General features: G+C 43.6%; 1 protein-coding gene across 1 annotated transcript in view; it reads right to left on the reverse strand.

Moving 5' to 3' along the window:
* The window catches only part of RAPGEF4 (Rap guanine nucleotide exchange factor 4), a 236578-nt gene that overhangs the window by 32665 nt on the left and 184760 nt on the right, over nt 1-19153 (reverse strand). The window contains exons 15-18 of the mRNA XM_015407277.1: nt 14504-14586; nt 10494-10572; nt 1309-1459; nt 154-242 (exon numbers count right to left, since the gene is read on the reverse strand). Coding sequence (XP_015262763.1) covers nt 154-242; nt 1309-1459; nt 10494-10572; nt 14504-14586 — 402 coding nt within the window. The remainder of the gene's footprint in view (nt 1-153; nt 243-1308; nt 1460-10493; nt 10573-14503; nt 14587-19153) is intronic.

Below are 19153 nucleotides of genomic sequence, written 5' to 3' on the forward strand. Positions count from 1 at the left end.
AACTGAACTTTGTTAGTTGTAAAGGTGTCACTGGACTCATTCCTAAAAATGTTCTAGCTAAGTTCTTCATTGGTGGCTATTCCAAAAACAGGAATGGTTAATGGCTAATATTAGAGATCTGTAAAGAGTAAATCAGTCGAAAGTTACACTTACAGCCGTTTCATCATTTTTTCCAGCTCTGGGAGTTGGTCTTTGAGTGCTGTAATCATCCTTGTATCATCTGATACAGACACATAAAACTCCTGGTAAATGATAAAAAATACTCTTCAAACAATAATCCAAAGAAATTGTTGATTTGTCAAGATACAATATCTTGGGGACCATGGTGCTGAAGAAAGAGGAAGTTTTCTACTCTGATACCATTTTCCCAATCAAACACAATCCCCATGCTGTGCTTTTAGCCCCAGGAGAGAAAAAGACAGGTACTCCTCCCATGACTGTATTTTTTTCACTAGTAGAGTTAATAGAAACCTGAGAAGGAAGTCATTTCATTTGGGAAAATGGCATAGGGAGAGAAAAAAGTGTCAAAACTTCTATGATCCATATCAGCCCCTCCCTCCATTGCTTTTTTTAAGATGAACAACAGACACGTAGGGAGTTCCAGTCACAAAACTCCAATATCACATGTAGTGTGACTCTGCAAACATGACCAAACAATATGAATAATTAGTCATTGTTGTCTTGTAATCTGATCAATAAAAGTAATTTTGATTGTCATGGAAAGGTTTTAATCTACTTTCTCATCTTACAGTCAGGATTTTTTTTAAAAAAAATTATACTGTACATTTAATATTTTTATTATTTCTGAAAGATATGCTACTAGCAATTACTAACTGCAGCTTCTATGTGAAAGTTTCCACAACATTGCTCTGTCCAGTTAACATGAGAGTCAAATGTCTAGTTCCCATGTCTTCCCAATGGACATATTTTCACAACTATTCTAACCTGACACAGTTCAAATTACGAAATAAGACACCATTTTCCAATGAGCTGGTATCTTTCTTTTCCTACGACTGCAGCCACAATATTGATTGTTGCAAAATTCACTGCGGACAGAAATATCGCTCTGCAGTTTAAAGTCATCTCCCTGGAAAGTGAATTCTAAAACTGGAGAAAATAGCCTCAACACAGTTCTTTCGTGCCTCTCCATAAACGGTTGCTGTTATGGATTTATAACTGTTGTTTTTATAGGGTTTTGTTTATGCTGTAAACTGCCTTGAGATCTGCAAGGGAGAAAGCAGCTAATAAATGTTTAAAAATAAATATCCTTCTGAAAGCAAATGGCACCTGTAGCGGCTATGCCCCTACCTCCAGAAAGGCCATGGCAGCTTCATCTTCTTGCAGGAGATCTCCATACAAAGCAGCCCACTGCAGGACTAGGCGGATGACCCGCCTTTTATTGTTTAGGGCGTAATCCATTTTTTCTTGCTCGGTGCCTTGGGAAGGTTGAGCATGGTAAGTGCCGTGATGTCAAGGAAAACATTAGACTCGGCTAGCCTTTTATCTCCCTTTCCAGAATCCCCCAGACTTTGCTCATGACATACTTTTCAGTCAATTAGCTCTCATTCTCTAGGAAACATAACTGCCTAGGAGGAATTCACAATCAATGAGATTTTCACATGTTCCCAGGTTTAAAGATTTTTGTGTCTTCAGATTCTTTATGAGAAGGGGGGAAAGGTAAACCTAACGGCCATTTCATCTTAAAAGACAATGGATTGATTGTTCACATAACGAGACATGGGTACAGTTCGTAAGTTGCCTAGGTTGCAGATCCTCTTTGTGTCATCGGGAAGAGTGGGCGCACAACTTTACCTGCACTGTGAATTTGAGGCCATGCCTGATTCAAAGGTTCCATACATGGAGATATATATCCATAAACCAATCTCCTTGATTCTCACCCTGCCCTCAAAAAAGGAGGATGAAAAGAGGATCTAGGTCAGTGTATGGACTAGGCCTATGGTCTTAGCCAGCAAGGCAAAGATACAATACCAATATACAACATGGGTAGTGAACACAAAATAAGTAAGAAGCAATGCAGATATGTTGTTTATATTACTGCCTTATTGTCATTTCAGAATCTATGACAATCCCATTATTATGCTAGCAATTTCAACCAATAGAGATATTTGTGTTCTTCATCTTGAGATTCCTGCCTTTGTAATGCAAGCCAAAGACAATAGGGAGCCCTTGGTGTACAAGAATAGCCACAAATAACACCCACCAAGGGAAGACCATCCACAATTCACAACAATATATGCTCAAAACTGTATATTTACATTCATTGAAGTACAAAAATGGGTGAGTGGTCATAACGCAATAGAATGTCTAATAGGCACATATCCAACAGATTGCTCATGACAATTAAACATATTTTACATATTTTACAATAAGAATGTGTTCAAAATTAACAGTAGGCTCCTCTGAAATTCCATAAATAGTGTCCATAGACCTCCAAACAGAAATTAACTGCAGCAGAAGATACCCACTCTGGAAAGAACAACAGCCAACATACGTCTCTCCCAGATATAAATCAAAACGTTTAAATGATCTTCAACAACGGTTGATAAAATGAACCCGATTTCCAAAATAACATATGCCCAGCTCAGTAGCTTCAATGAGATCCCAGGTGAGTAACAAGGTTAAAACACCGAAAATCAGTTCAAAATAAAACAAAACAATAAAGCATAATGAACTCAACAACTAACTAATAGCTAACAACTAAAAAGTTCAAAAGCTCTCTTGAAGAGTTTGGGTAGGCAGCCCCTTTGGAATGCCATTAAGGTGAGTGGCCCTTCCTCAACTCTTCTTTGAAAGCCTTCCATAAAATGGGCAGCCACAGGAAAATCTAATCATGAACAGGAATTAGTGCACTGCATCTGGAGCAGGGGTACATAGCCCAAAGATGTTGCTGTACCATATACAGTTGCCACATTGGATCAGATCAGGATCCTTCAGGTATGTGGCCCCCGGTCATAGTATCATAGAATCATAGAGTTGGAAGGGGCCATACAGACCATCTAGTCCAACCTCCTGCCCAATGCAGGACCAGCCTAAAGCATCTCTGACAAATATTCGTCCAGCCTCTTCTTGAAAGCTGTCAGTGAAGGGGAGCCAACCACCTCTCTAGACAGCTGATTCCACCTTTGAACTACTCTGACCGTGAAAAAGTTTTTCCTAATATCCAGCCGATACCTTTCTGCGTGTAATTTAAACCCATTCCTTCGGGTCCTATCCTCTGCTGCCAACTGGAATAGCTCCTTGCCCTCCTCCAAATCACAGCCTTTCAAATATTTAAAGAGAGCAGTCATGTCCCCCCTCAATCTCCTCTTCTCCAAACTAAACACTCCCAGGGCCCTTAGCCTTTCCTCGTAGGGCTCAGTCTCCAGTCATGAAGAGCTTTACAGGTAAGCACCAGAATCCTGCATTATCAACCAAGAAACAAATAGCAAACAATGAAGAGTTTGTAAAATGTATTTATTTTCTTTATACTCTGCCTTTCTTCCAGAAACTCAAAGCAGAAGGGAAGTGACATGCCCCCAGTGACTGATGGCGATAAAAAGTGCCAATAAGTCATAGCTGACTTATGGCAATGCCATCAGCTTTTCAAGGCAAAAGATGTTCAGAGGTGGTTTGCCATTGCATGCCTCCACTTAGCAACCCTGGACTTCCTTGGTGGTCTCCCATTCAACTACTAACCAAGGCCAACCCTGCTTAGCTTCCAAGACTTGTTGAGATCAGGCTAGCCTGGGCCATCCAGATCAGGCTCCCAGCAACTAGCCCCTGATAACATTCTGTGCCAATTGGCAATTCTGGAGTACTTTCCAGAGTACATTATTTAACAACCTAAAAGCATGAAATGGGGGAGAGGGGGACCCTGGCGTTCTTGGTCACTGCTGTAGTCCAAGGGAAGTAGGGTATGTTCAGGTTTCTACTGCCAATAATTTATTGTCCAATGGCAGCATTAGCCTGGGACTCCAGTTAGGGGTAGTGGTAAGAGAAGGCAATATTCACTGCCTCCCCCATGTGTGTGTGTGGGGGTAAGCATTCAAGGGGGTGCTGTGTTCCTTTGCTATAACAAAGTCAGTCCCTTCACATTCATCTTCCTCTAGCATACTTTCTCAGACAACGTGTCGCTCTGCACAGATACCATTTATCCATTAAAAAATAACCAGAGCTGGCTTATAAAACAATGACAGCCAGTAAGAAGAGGAGGAGGAGGAGGAGGAGATTGGATTTATACCCCGCCCTTCACTCGGAGTCTCAGAGCGGATTACAAACGCCTTTCCCTTTCCCTCCCCACAACAGACACCCTGTGAGCAATGCTCCCTCTAAGCTGTTGAGTCTTGTGAGCAAAAATTTTACTTTGTGAGCTCCTGGCATTACAGTTGTGAGTGAGCGATTTGGCTACTGCATAAATTAGTCTGCTCTGGAGCCATCCTACCTGAGCTAGGACGAAAATGTGTGAGCCAGAGGCTAAAAAACTGTGAGCTAGCTCACACTAACTCAGTTTAGAGGGAACACTGCCTGTGAGGTAGGTGGGGCTGAGAGAGCTCTTTCCAGAACTGTCCTTGGGAGAACAGTTCTTCTGACAGAACTATGGCTTGACCAAGGTCATCCAGCAGCTGCGAGTGGAGGAGTGGGGAATCAAACCCGGTTCTCCCAGATTAGAGTCCACGCTCCTAACCACTACACCAAACTTGTAAACCGCAGTGGGAACAGATTGCAGGTTCGGTTCTGGGTGCCATCACAGAAAAGATTCTGTCTCTGGTCACCACCTACCTTACTTCCAAAGGTGAAGGTATTCAGAGCATGGCTTCTGTAGAAGGATCTGGCTAATAGGTTCTTAACTGGTGGCTAAGTTTAAATTGGCTCTCCCATTGATTGCTCATTGACACAGGCCTTCAGAGAGTAGGGGCATTCTGAACAACAGCATTTTTTTTTGCTGATTTTTTTTAACATTTATTGAATGACAAAACATATACAGATATTGATTTAGAACTTTAAAATTATTTTAAAAATGACTCTGACTATAGTGTCTCTCAGGTCATCTGGGATGCAATGAAGGCATTGATCAGAGGGAAGTACATTGCAATTGCTTCAATCTTCTGTGGAGACCTCCCCTCCAGTGCCCACTGTCTTTGCGAGGCTGCCGGTGAGCTGTTGAAAGGGGGGGGTTGTCACTTATTCTTCAGCCCATTCATAATTAGCTTAGTGGATGCGGCCTACTGTCTACCCCTGTTCCCAATAGATTAGTCCGTCAGCCAAACAATAGCCCTTCATATTTTTGTTTCCTTATTTGTTCCCAGTCAAGTTTGTCTATGTTCATTTTCTCTAATACGGGGTACCATTTATCCATAGGGTTAAATTCTGAACAACAGCATGGCCAAGGGAATCAGGTTGGCTTTTAAATAACCGTAGGAGCATGTTATCACAGGTGTTACTACAGCTCACTGGATCCATTACAGTTTACTGTGGGTAGGCCTACAATCCATTTAAACTAAGGATGGTTTGCCCCACTCCCCTCTCCTTTACAGATTTTAGCTGCTGGAGCCGTGCTCTCCACAGAGAGTGTGGGAGGGTACCTGCATTTCTTCATCTCCAGTGGAGATAAAAGTAGTTTAGGGTTAGGCACTCTTGGGATAAAAACAACACAAGGGGAATGTTAAAAAGATCATCCTCTCCCCCTTTCCTGTCTCCATGTAGAAATTAGCAGCAATCTGTACGGGAGAGGGGGAGGAGTTCTTTAATGATTATGGGATAACACCTATCGTGTATTCTGCTCCCCCTAACTGTTGGGATTATTAGTGCTTCCTGAGGCAGCTGTCTCTATCCTCAAGGGTTTCCGTAGGTAGTTGAACTCCAAATAGTTTCAAAACAGTGTTTTTAAAAAGTAGCCAGTTCATTCAGGTGTAAAATTCTATCACTTTTTGAAAGGGCAAATTTTGACAGGAAAATTAGACAGCCATGATTGTTTGGCACAGCCTTAGGTTTACTGCACGTTATAACATCTATCTTGAACTCCAATGTCATGGTCACTAAACATGGATCTGCAAACATGGGTTTGAATTCTAGTCCCGTTCAGCTCCAAATGTGATTTTAAGCAGATTGTCTGACTGGCTGCGAGATACAGAGGGAAGGGGGGCTCATGAATAAAAGGAAAATTGAATGCAGTGGTATCCTGTGTTTCCCAGGTGGAATTAATGGCCCAGAATATTTTCCACATATGACAGTTCTGACAAGCAGAGGGCCCAATGTGACAATAATTCTTAAAATAAAGTGCTTCCTTCAAATCAAAGCATGAGAAGCTTGACATGCAATCTATGGTATGACTCCAAAGATTTTCAGCAGCTCAAAGGGGGGGGGGAACCCCCCACAAGAAATCTAGGGAAAAAGCTCTCCAGTCTCCAGAAGATACAGTAACATGTACAATGCGACTAAATTGGTAATTTAAGGGGGAGGGGGAAACATTTAGGAAGTGAAGCTTAATAAGCCATAATTTTATAACGGTTTCCTTGAAGTCTTAATAAAAAAAAGCTACTAGGAAATTAAGACATTCTGTCAGGACTCCCATTACAGCAATTTGGCTGCTGGGATTTGGGGATATTTATAACAACCCATATTTTAATTCATTTTGGAAAATAGTTAGTTAAGAAAAAGGAAAGCTAGATAGGTTATTTTATGGAGGTGGGATATAGTTGCGCTTAAGCTTCAGTCTCTATAATATTTCAGATATCCAGAAACATTTCACCGAGTCAGTCTCCTCATGCAGTTTCCACTATGCAAGCACTGTAATTATTTAATATCCTTTAACCTGCTTATTAAGTGACTCACCGCAGGCATTACTAATTTTTCCCCCTATTCCCATTGCTCGTCTACTTATTTTTAATTCCGCTAATAATTTCTCCCATGCAAATGCTATCACAGGAAAACTCGGGGGGGTGGGGGGAAACCCTTTCTGAAATGTTCGGGCTGCGTATCTATCAGAATAATAGCTTTATGTATAAATAAATGCCAGAGAGGCTGTAATTTCTGAAGTATTAATCAACAATGATGTTGTGACTGAATACTGATTTCGGAAAATGTTGTTGCCTCAAAACTGAAGCAAGCGGTGCCTCCTTCAGTGCAATCTGGTATCCAATTCCATTCAGGATGGAGTATGCACATGGGTGCAGATGCATGCCAAATGCCAGTCTTTACATATATATTTATACATACAGACAGATATATATTTTTGTACTTGTTGGCCATGTTTGGCTTTAACCGATTTCGGGGGGGGGGAACCCTATGAATCCTACAAGAGTCAATGCTGACAGAGCAGCGTACATCTCTATCCTTACAAATCTTTTTAGCAGGTAGATAGCAGGTTAACTATTGTGGCTTCTCCCAAAGAATTCAAGGAAATATAATCTGGTGAAAGTGCTGAGAACTTTCTCTGTTGACGTTTCTTAAGATCACCCCAACAAAGCTATAATTCCCAAGGTTCCCTGGGGAGAGGGAGTGAATGTTATACCAGCTTAACCCTGTGGTACACGTGATGAGGGTACCATATGTTTACACCATTGACACAAACCGTGGCTCCCCCAGGCTGTTTCAGTTCAAAGAAATAGCATTACGGGACAACTCTCCTTTCCCCTGCACACAGTCTTAGCATGAATCAGGGCCCCATACACCTGGGAAAAAATATTTTTTTAAAATGCTGAAAGCTCTGCCCATTGAGTTTCAAGTGTAGCTGAGCCCTTACTTTGATTCTTAACACTCACAATAGACCATGCAAAAGAATTCAGTACATCATGCAAAGTGATGTAGGTGGGGTGGGTTTCCCAAAGCTTACAATTTTAATGAAACAACCAGGTATCACCTACCAGTTGAAAAGGCAGCAGAGGTGGATAGAGAAAAGAGAAACAAATGAGGAAGGATAAGCAAAGGTGAATTTGTCTTTCCAGAAATTCTTGCAGTAACACAGTGGCCATGGTGTGTATCCAACCATACAGTTCCTCCAATTGAATGGCATTTCTGTCTGTGGAACGGGTTTGGTGATTTCCACCAATTGCTGAAGATCCCCACTTTGCCCCTTATGCTGTTGCTTAGGGTCCACTGACTTCACAGGAATTAGAAATGTCAGAGGATTCAGTGGAGAGGAGGGAGAGGGGTCGCTGTGGGCCAGCCGATCGGGGGGAGCGGAAACGCCGACTCCCTGCAAGGCCCCTTTAACTGCAGGGAGCTGGCATTTCCCCGATCTTCGCAGAGGTCAGGCGCGCGGGGAAATGCCGGCTACCTGCAGTTAAACCCCCCCCCCGGGAAGACAGGACTTGACAACCCTATCAGTGAGTGGCAGCAGGAGGCAGAAGCTCCAAAAGTCCCAAGGTCCAAAATCCACAGATGGCTGAATACTTACCACTCCTTGTCAACAACCATTGACTTTGTCCATTGACTGTGGTTAATTTTTCTCTCTGAATGAGGGGCCTTGATTCAGTGATACTCATCACAGTGGAAAAGACAGACCTGGGCAAATATGCCCCAGAGTTGTTCTCCCTTTCTCCGTCCTCTCCTGCTTCATATTATGGAACTGTAAAAACACTGCTGCAGCGAGAACGAAATCCTCTCACCTTCCAGAAACCCAGTAAGATAAACCCACCTGCTCACAATCCATGCCCTCAAAAGCATGTGAATTATTATAATAATAATAAGAGATTGGATTTATACCCCGCCCTTCACTACCCAAAGGAGTCTCAGAGCACCTTACAAACTCCCTTCCCTTCCCCTCCCCACAACAGACACCCTGTGAGGTAGGTGGGACTGAGAGAGCTCTGACAGAAACTGCTCTTTTTCAAGAACAGCTCTTATCAGAACTACAGCTTGCCCAAGGTCATCCAGCAGGTGCAAGTGGAGGAGTGGGGAATCAAGCCCGGTTCTCCCAGATTAGAGTCTGCGCACTTAAGCACTACACTGCACACTTAACCACTACACCAAACACAAATAATTCATTAATAAAGATATAGAACACTTTTAAGTAAATGAATATGCCAAATTTCAGTGCTGTGTGCATCTTGGCCAGTTTTTGCTTGCCGATCTAGCCATTGTGCCGCACATACACCCTGTTATCAGGGTCCTTTTATTTATTTGTTTGTTTGTTTCATTTGTATCCCGCCCTCCCTGCCAAGGCAAGCTCAGGAGGGGTTACAGGATACTAAAGGTACTATTGGTACTAATAAGTGCTAACAAGTGATGGCGGCGGTCTCTCAGCATCCTGATGGTCAACTACCACCATACTCTGGGCTCTTGCCAGGCTGTTGGTTATTAAGTTGGTGTTGGTATTGGGGCCAGGGCCATAATACTGGGAGGTGGCACACTAATCGAAAGCCTGGTGGAAGAGCTCCATTTTACAGGCCCTGTGGAACTGTAAAAGGTCCCGCAGGGCCCTGATATCATCTGGGAGCTCATTCCACCAGTACGGGGCCACCACAGAGAAGGTCTTGGCCCTCGTCACAGCTAGCCTGGCTTCTTTAGGGCCTGGTAGGGCCAGATGGTTTTGAGACCCCTATCTTAGTGCTCTCTGGGGAATGTGTGGGGAAAGGCAGTCCCTTAGGTAGGTCCCTGACCGTATAGGGCTTTAAAGGTAAGAATCAACACCTTGAACCAAATCCGGTATGCTATAGGCAGCCAGTGCAGTGCTTTTAGCTGGATGTGCTCCCGCATTTTCTGACACAACATAAAAGTATACATTTACACTGAACTGCCTGAGCTGACATTACCTTCGCACCTGCACAATTTCTTTTTAAAGGAGAAAGTAAACCCAGCCACTTTGCCTCCTCGGAACCCAGCTGCCTCCCTGCTCCCATCTCCTCTCTCCCCGCTCTATTCCTGGATGAGCACTGGGGCACGCTGCATCAAATTCACAGGCAGTACAGATGTGAGCAGCATGGTTATGTACAATTATTCAAATCCAACACTACTGGGGGGGAACCCTCCAAAGAGGGCTTTCAAACCTGGAAGGAGAGAATGTTTAGGGATGAAGCCTATCGAGGCATGTACTGAGACAGTGGGGGCCAACGACAGGACAGAGTGTATAGTGGGGAGTCTGGACATATTTTGAAATTGAAATCAATTAGCTGCAGGCAGGATAGCTGAACCAGTCTCAAGGAACAACCCTAAGCAGGTCTACTCAGAAGTAGGTCCCATTTTATTCAATGAGGCTTACCTCCAGGAAAGTACATTCAGGACTGCAACATTACGGTACCATCAAGAGCAGAGTTACACCTTAAGTTCACTGAAGTCAATGGTCTTAGAAGGCTGCAACTCTGAGATTGCACTGAAAATGGAACTGCCCCCTACTTGTGGCAAATGCATACTCAGCTTTTCAGATTTCGGTACAGGGATCAACTGCAGGGATCAGTACTTGGATCATTTGCAACTGGCACACTCACATCTCACGAGGCTGATCACTGTAAAGGAAAGCAAGCTTCCCCCCCCACCTCATTAAACAAAAAGGATATTGAGCCATCAAAGCCGGACAAAGCTGGTTATTCGGCATGAACACACAGTGCATCATAACAAAATCATGAAAGCCAGGATCTGCGGAAAGAAGACCAAAAGCAACCACATTATGTTCCAAAAGCATGCTGTGCCACGATAACTTTCTGTTTCAGTGAAAGGCTTTGTAGGTTCCCTAAATAAGACCAATGATTCAGCTTGGTCAGAGATATTTTGTATTGATTAAACATCTATAACTTAATGGGGAACTGCTTTTTGACCATCCACTGTGATGAGATACAAAAGACCAAACTACACAGGAGGTTCCACAAATGAGCTCTCAAGCTACCCCCCCCTTTCAAAAGCAGGAACGCACAGTCCCAAATCATCCTGATTCAAGCTAGGGCCCTGCATGGAGAAAAAACTTGGATGTTTATTCACAGAACTCCCGGTATCCCATGTAGTTTTGGTCCTGATTTATAAGTGTGAAAAGCAAAACAAAAGAAATGACTGGGAGGATATTAGGTGCACCACATATAAAATGGCTAGCTAACTGATTTTTTTTCTAGAAGTCTAATGCATAAGTACCAGGTTTTCTATATGAAAGCTTAAAGGCAGTTTCAAATGTGCTTATACTGGGCATCTGAGCAACCTGACAAGAAAGGCTGATTCATTATTGTATTCAAGTCTTTCTGTTCTTTACAATGCACTTGCAATTTCAATCTTAGCTTTCTTAAAAGAACAGTTTTCTTCTAGCTCTCATGGTTTGGACATCCAAAATAATTAAGCCAAATATTAAACATTATGGGCAAATCAGAGGTTTGAGTTCATAATTTATTGAGGAATCTGGGTTACCTTAGTTTAGAATTTTGACCTTTTTTAAAAAAAACCCACAGAGTTCATACAGCTCTGATATATCTGGATCTAATTCTGATTTGCTTACAGGCCATTCCCCATGGCATTGTAAGGTCCAAGGTAATGTAAAAACAATTCACTACAGTTAATCTGCAGTGTGTGAATTGGTTAGTCTCTATCTGATGTGAGACAGTGTGGAGTCATGGTTGAAGTGCTGGAATAGGACTAGGAAAACCCTCTATGTTCATGTAGTTCACTGGATAATCTTGGGCCATTCAGTCTAACCTACCGCACAGAGTTTGTATGTTGATAAAATGGGGACGGAAGACCCCTTGAACTCTGGAAAAATGGCTTGATAAAAATATAACAGGCTGACAGCTACTTTTCCTTAACACTGTTCCATATATTATCTTGGCTGGTCCTCTTGAGTATTTAACTGTTTATACAAATGTTCTATTTGCATGGGGACCATAATGTTGAGGGAACATAAGAACATAAGAACATAAGAACATAAGAGATGCCAATGTTGGATCAGGCCAAAGGCCCACCCAGTCCAACACTCTGTGTCACACAGTGGACAGAAATACCAGGTGCCATCAGGAGGTCCACCAGTGGGGCCGGGACATTAGAAGCCCTGCCACTGTTGGCCCCCCCCCAAGCACTAAGATGACAGAGCATCACTTGCCCCAGAGTCCCTATCTATACCTTGTGGCTAATAGCCACTGATGGACCTCTGCTCCATATGTTTATCTAATTCCCTTTTGAAGCCGTCCATGCTTGTAGCCGCCACCACCTCCTGTGGCAGTGAATTCCAAGTGTTAATCACTCTTTGGGTGAAGAAGTACTTCCTCTTATCCGTTCTAACCCGACCGCTCAGCAATTTCATGGAGTGCCCACGAGTTCTTGTATTGTGAGAAAGGGAGAAAAGTACCTCTTTCTCTACCTGCTGTATCCCATGCATAATCTTATAAACCTCAATCATGTCACCCCTCAGTCGTCGTTTCTCCAAGCTAAAGAGCCCTAAGCGCCTTAACCTTTCCTCATTGGGAAAGTGTTCCAACCCCTTTATCATTCGAGTTGCCCTTTTCTGCACTTTTTCCAAAGCTATAATATCCTTTTTAAGGTGTGGTGACCAGAATTGCACACAGAGGGAGAACCATGCCACAAGAAGATGACTCTCAGCAGTCCCGTAGCCAGGAATGTTTTGGGACGAGGCGCCAGTGCACCGGGGAACTGAATTTAAATTTAAATTAAGGGGGAGGGAGTGGGGGAGGGGAGGAGTGCACCTGGGCGGTCCCTCAGCCCCCCACCGATGGCCACGTGCCTGAGTCGTGGTTCAGACGTCGGTCCCACAGCTGAGATCAGGGCATCCATCTGGAGAATGGCTCTCCAGGTGCTGGATCCTTTCAGTTGGGGCAGCTTGCTCTCGGTGCCTGCCCCGGCCAGCTGCAGCCACCATGAGCAAAGGCAGTCCTGATTGGGAGAGCCGCAAGGCTGCACAGCCGCCAGTCCCAGAGCAACGGAGTGAGACGGTGGCAGCCTAAGCCCAGCAGGAGGAGGAGGGAAATGCGACAAGCGGGTCTGGCTGGGATGGGCTCCTTGGCTGTGCTCTGGCTGCTGGCTTTAGGTCTATATAAAACATTGCTCCATGTGTGGTATGGAGAGAGTGGAACTGATGCTGTAGCGCACACAGGCACAGCTCCTGTCTGACAGCCGGGCCAGCCACGAGGCTGTCTGGGCATTCAAGAGCACCTGCGGGCCTGTCAGTTTCTGAGAGCGCTATAAGGCTGCTATGATGTCATGGAATGTTTTGTAAATATTCAAACAGCTCTTCCTGAAAATGTGGTTCATTTATGAGCTGGGATTGCTAAGAAGAGGCAAAAGAATGAGAGGACCTAAATGATACAGAGATAAGGTAAGTAAACAAAAAAAGGGGCACTGTGAATAAGGAGCCCGAGAAGGTGGAAGGAGAATAAGGAAAAGGGGAATGGCAAAATGTCAAGTAGGACTTAGGGAACTAAGGGCAAGAAAAGGGGGGCTGCGTGTTGTTGTAAACAAAACAGTGTTGAGGAATAAGAGTTTTGGAAACCTGGGTATCTGGGCCAGATTGAGCTATGAGGCCAAAGAGATACTGTTGAGGACTACGTTTTACGTTTTCTTCAACCAGCTGGACAAATCATTGGTTGCAAACCCTGAATAAATCAACAACTGAAAAGTCTACAAGCCTTGTACTGTCCTCATGGTAATCCACTGCTTCAAATCGAAGTATTGTGGTCACCCGTACTGTCTAGTACTTAAAAACAGCTTTCAGCTGAATGTGCACACAATCCAAATATTCAAGCCATTGTTTTTTGTGCATAACAAAACTGTTTCAGATTCTTCTTTTTTATTTGTCTGCAAACATAAAAATTTAATTAGTCACCGCAGACATTTGCACCTCCTGCAACTGAAAAGAAAAAGGAGGAGGGAGGACAATTCATGGGTGAGATCCTTTGGACTGATTACAAGTTCAGCCAAAAGCTATTTTCAAGTACTCACAGGCAAGGGTGACCTAGTGTTTTGATTTGGTGGCTGAAACTGCAACGTTCTGGGCTGACAATGGAACACTGCCCCAAGACTCTCTGGAAAATAATTTCAAAAGAGGCAGCTTTGCTTTGTTTTTTACAAAATGTACCCAACAAAAATTAAAAACTTGGCACCAAGTTCTGAAACAAGGTTGTTTATGAACTCATGGAGACTGTCTTCTACTAAGTCATAACTCTGGTTTGTGTAGCTCAATACTATCTTTTCTGAGTGGTTTCAGACACAGAAAGAACTTTCCCAGTATCTGCTACCTTATACCTTTCCCCCTGGAGATACCAGAGATTGAACCTGGAACCATCTGCATGAAAATCAGGAGTTCTACCAATGAGCCATGGACTTGCTTCCAAAGAATGGCATCCAAAGTGGCATACAACCTCGATAAAATAAAGCATCAGGTATTGTGGATTTTAGTCAATATATGGAAAGCACCAATTACACACAATGCAAATGGAAGCCTCGACTATAGTTGTGCAGTTAGGTTCCCTACAACCCTATTAAGCAGAATTTAAGTAGCCTGTGTGAAGAACTGCAACCCTCATTTCCTATATTACTGTACAATTACTGAGTCCAGGTATAAAGTGTTTAGTCAGCCTACCTGTTCCTTCGCTTGCTTCAAGACGCATTGTTTCTAGGAAGTGTTCTAAAATTTTCTCTGGGGTTCCTGACATCACAGTATACCTGAATGAGGAAAAGGAAAACCATCAGCAAAGAACCGGTCTGAGACTTTTGGAGGAGGAAGGAGAGGGTATAACTGTATCAAATAAATAATGTAGGTAAACTTGTTTAGCATTACCTAGACAACCTTTACAGACTTTCTTTTAATGTTGTGATTTTTAGCATACATTAATTATTCTACATTTCATAACACCAGACAGTTTTATCACCTGACTTACAGTGCAAACCTATGCACATTTACTCAGAAGTAAATCCCACTCCCAGGTAAATATGCACCGGATTGGAGCCTTAGGTTTATTGGCTTCCATTTCAGATTGGACAAGGATAATCTGGGATCGAAAAATTACAGAAGAAATACGAGTGAGAGCCATACTGAATCAGGCAAGTAGTCCAGCTAGTCCAGCATCCTTTTTCATACAGAAAGTAGTTAGAAAGATAGATAGAAGAGCAGGGAAGTGTTATTTCCAGTGTTTCCCAGTTTTAAGGACAAGCAGTGGCTACTTGCTAAGAGTAAGTTATGGGAGTCCAGCAGGTCCATGGTGAATGTGGCCCCTGACATTACCCTGTGGTGTGAACACTGGTGCCTCCTGTGGTAAACCGCCCAAGGTTTGGGCCATTAAATCACCCAATTTTTTAAAAAATATCATTGTTATTGTATGTTATTTCCTATACAACGCTATTACTTCCTTCAGTATGTACCTGCATTTTCTTTCTTTTTTGAGCTTGGCATAAAAACATAAGAAGAGCCATGATGGATCAGACCAAAGGCCCATCTCATCCAGCATTCTGTTCACACAGTGGCCAACCAGCTACCTCCACAAACAAGAAGACTGAACAGCATCCCCCCAACAACTGATTTAAAGAGGCATGCTACCTCTGGTACTGGAAGGAACAGATATCCATCATGACTGATAGCCCCGTCCTCCATGAACTTGTCCACTCCCCTTTTAAAGCCTTCCAAGTTGGCAGCCATCACCCCATCCTCTGTAAAGAAGTACTTCCTTTTGTCTGTCCTGAATCTCTCACCCGTTAAGCTACAGTGAATGACCCTGAGTTCTAGTATTATGAGGGAGGGAGAAGAGTTCCACTCTCTCCATACCACACACGGAGCAATGTTTTATATAGACCTAAAGTCAGAACAAACATGGACTAAGCAAGTGCTGCGACATGATTACAGTTCAGACTGCTCTGAAGAACTGCTGTTTCGCAGCCCCACTTCCTTTTTTAAACCTGTAATGCACCACTTGGTGCCCATAACTTTGCATCATTTTACTGCATTCGAAGGGGGGGGGGTATGAAACTTCTTCCCTTGCCAAAAGAAGCTCCTGCTGAGAAATAAGTGGTGGAGCTGAGCTCTGGGAGCTCCTCCGTACTTTGAGAACTGGGCGTCACACAGTTCTTTTACCTGCCAGCCCCTTGGGAAGAGCAGCATTGATGTGCCATGTTAAGCCAAGTGCACGTCCTTCAGAGGTACTATCTTGGGGAGTGAAGCAGAAAGACACACGGAGAGAGTTCAGTTTGTTGAAGTTTGAATATAAAAGTGAAAATGAAACACTCGAGGTGAAAACTAGTTGGTAGGCATACCCCCTGCATGAAATCTGTTAGTGGGGCGTGTGATTGCCCAAGAAGAGAGAGTTGGTAGGTTCATCTATGCAGCAAGCTCTTCAAACAAACGAGCAGAGACAGGGAACTGCTGCATATGGAAAGGACCCAACTGGCATTTCTAGCAACATGCTCCTCAAACCGAAGCCAACATTTCTAAAGCGATAGGGGCCAGGGATAAAAGCTTCTTAGGCCCCGTAACTTGTGCACTGGAGAACGTTAGTAGGGCTGCCAAGTGGGGGCGGGTAAACCCCTGCTTTGGAGGCCCGATTTCCGCCGCCACGGAATTGGGCCCCAGGGGGAACCCCACCCCGGCGTGCGCGTCACCAGGAAGTGACGTTATGACGCCGGGCACGCTGGGGGCGAGGCCACGACCATCCGAGGGGAAACTCTCCGGGATCTACCCAGGAGTCCCCTGCTGCGGAGGTAAGCTATACTTGGCAACCCTAAACGTTAGAGCCAAAAAAGTTGGGTCTCGTGTTCCCCACAGCCACACAGTAGCTGCAGAGAATAGCTGATATAATAAAAAAGAGGAGAGCCCAAGCAGACTGGGCACGGTGCTGTAGTGGAAGAAAGGAATCCTGCCTTCCCACAAGCCGTTTTCTCACATGAACACACTGGAGCGGGGGAGGTTTTTTTTCCTGATTATGCTGTTCCATGTGAAGCATCTGTGCACATGAGGCAGCAAAATCAGGGAAATGACTCCTCCCCAGCATGATTTTTCTCTCAGGAAACCAGCTGGGGGGGGGGGGGGACGGCCCCCCTTTTTAAAAAAAAAAAAAAAAGAAAAATATTTTTTGAGGAGGCCCTTACCCCTGTCTCCAGGTGTGTGAAAGATTCTTGTGATGGTGAGCCAAGAGCATTCTGAAGCTGCCCTCTCATCTTTATTGTCCAGTCCCTAATAGTGAGAGCATCTCCACAATATGGAGTTACAGTGGTTTAATGGCCACTCCCTTTTCGCCAGGAAATTCTTGGGATTGTGGGCCTGTGAGGAGGGAGGGACGCTGGGGATCATCAGGTCATAATTGTTTAGGGCAAGCCATGCCAGTTAGTGACATAAGAACAACTATGGCTGTGTTCAGACAGGCAGTTTGGCCCGATATAGATTAAATGGGCTCGTTCACATATCCACATCTGGCAGCCATTCCCCTGTCGCACTCCCCCTGTCATATGACGAGTTGGATACGGAGTAAATAGACAGCAGATGAATTCTGGTGCTAATGGATCCCTGCGCATTCATCCTGTGTTTCCGGATGTCTAAATGCCTCTGGTGCATGCTCAGACTGGTTCGGAAGTGTGAACCTTTCGTTCTGGCTTTGTCATGTTGTTTTAAAATGGTGGCGCAAATGTGCATGTGTGCATGTGCGCACATGTGCACCTAAGAAATGTTCTCCAAAAAGGTCAACGTTGTTATTTTTTCAAAAACAAATAAGACCAGACTGCACACTCCGTGGTTGACGCGCAGCACTAATCTGAACGGTCAACCACAGAAGAAGCGTGCAGTGAGGCTGGATCAGGGTGGGAGTCTGGACAAAAATCTCCGTCACAAAATGCAACAGAGTGGCGCGCCCAAACCATGCCAACCTGCCAGTCTGACTGCAGCCTATGTGACTTTCTCATTTAGACAAGATATATAATGGAAGGAAAGGTTTATTTTTCAGATAGCACAGGGACAAAATATTTCCTTTTTCCTGTTCAAACTCAACAAATATGACAGTTACTCCACATGGGAATTTCTGGAACACCATAAGATAAATTCCAAAAATCTATTTATAATTGAGAGTCAATAACCAAGAACTAAATTTGCCGCCAATAATAGCTGAAAAAAAATGTACTTTGACAAAATCCTGAGGGTTCCCACAATGAACAGAATAAAATGAGCATGTGTGCAAATAGGGCCAACAGCAGCAAGGAAGACGTCAACAGAAGAAAGAAATAAACAGTGCAGAGAAGAGCCGGGCAAATGTATTGCCTACATGTCAAAAATTGCAGAGAACTGAAAGAGCTTTTTGATATGAAATTGAAAATAAAATATATCAAGCAATTTCAACCAAGTCTTAACTTTAGTGAATATGTAACAGGGAGAAACAGAGACAAACACACAGAAAATAACCACTGGAGATTTTGAAAAAAAAAATCAAATGTACATTTGTGTACAAGTTGCTGGACACAAAACTGGCTAATGCCAGTTTAAATTGGTACAGTTGCATTGAGTGAGAATAGTTTTAAAAAACTGGAAAAACTCCCAAAACTCCAGGCTCAAGAATTCACAGGACATCACTTGACAAGCTCAGCTTGCCCTAACAGATAAAATGTGGAAGAGAGTTTATGGAAATCAATTTGTGCAAACCATTATCATTAAAAAGTTGTACCATATGGTAGATAATCAAACACCATATTAAAATAATCTAAAAAAAAAATAGCCATAGCAGTTTCATGTATATGTTATTACTTACAAAAGGAACCTCAAGGCCCAATGCAAAGACAGAGAGAAAAGGATAATCTATGCAAAGTTTCATGGTAATGTTGGAGCGGATTTGCAGAAGTCTGAGTGTGAAATGTGAGCCACAGTTGAGAGATCACAGCTCAGCAAAAGCCATACACTGTGCTTATTGGAAGCTTCATCCCTGTGATCACCAAGTAAAGAATTTCTGTTTGGCATTTTGGAGAGCTGATGCCCATAGAACAATGGGCTATTGGCATGCACAACAATTAGATGTGAATACTTAGTGGAGACCCCAGTAGCCTACTATCCTATTTCAATTATTTCCACAAAAGTGCTGACCCTGGTGTCGGCATTCTCAATCATTTGAAGCAAGTGATTGTTTCCCCACGGGATTCTGCGTGCCCAGGATTTGATCCACATGTTCCTACTTCTGTGTGACAGAGTGTTGGGCTGGATGGCCTGATCCAACATTGGCTTCTCTTACGTTCTTATGAACCATGGTTGATGATACAAAATAGTTGC

Source organism: Gekko japonicus, unplaced genomic scaffold (assembly GCF_001447785.1).
Source record: "Gekko japonicus isolate JY-2015 unplaced genomic scaffold, Gekko_japonicus_V1.1 scaffold66, whole genome shotgun sequence".
NCBI lineage: Eukaryota > Metazoa > Chordata > Lepidosauria > Squamata > Gekkonidae > Gekko > Gekko japonicus.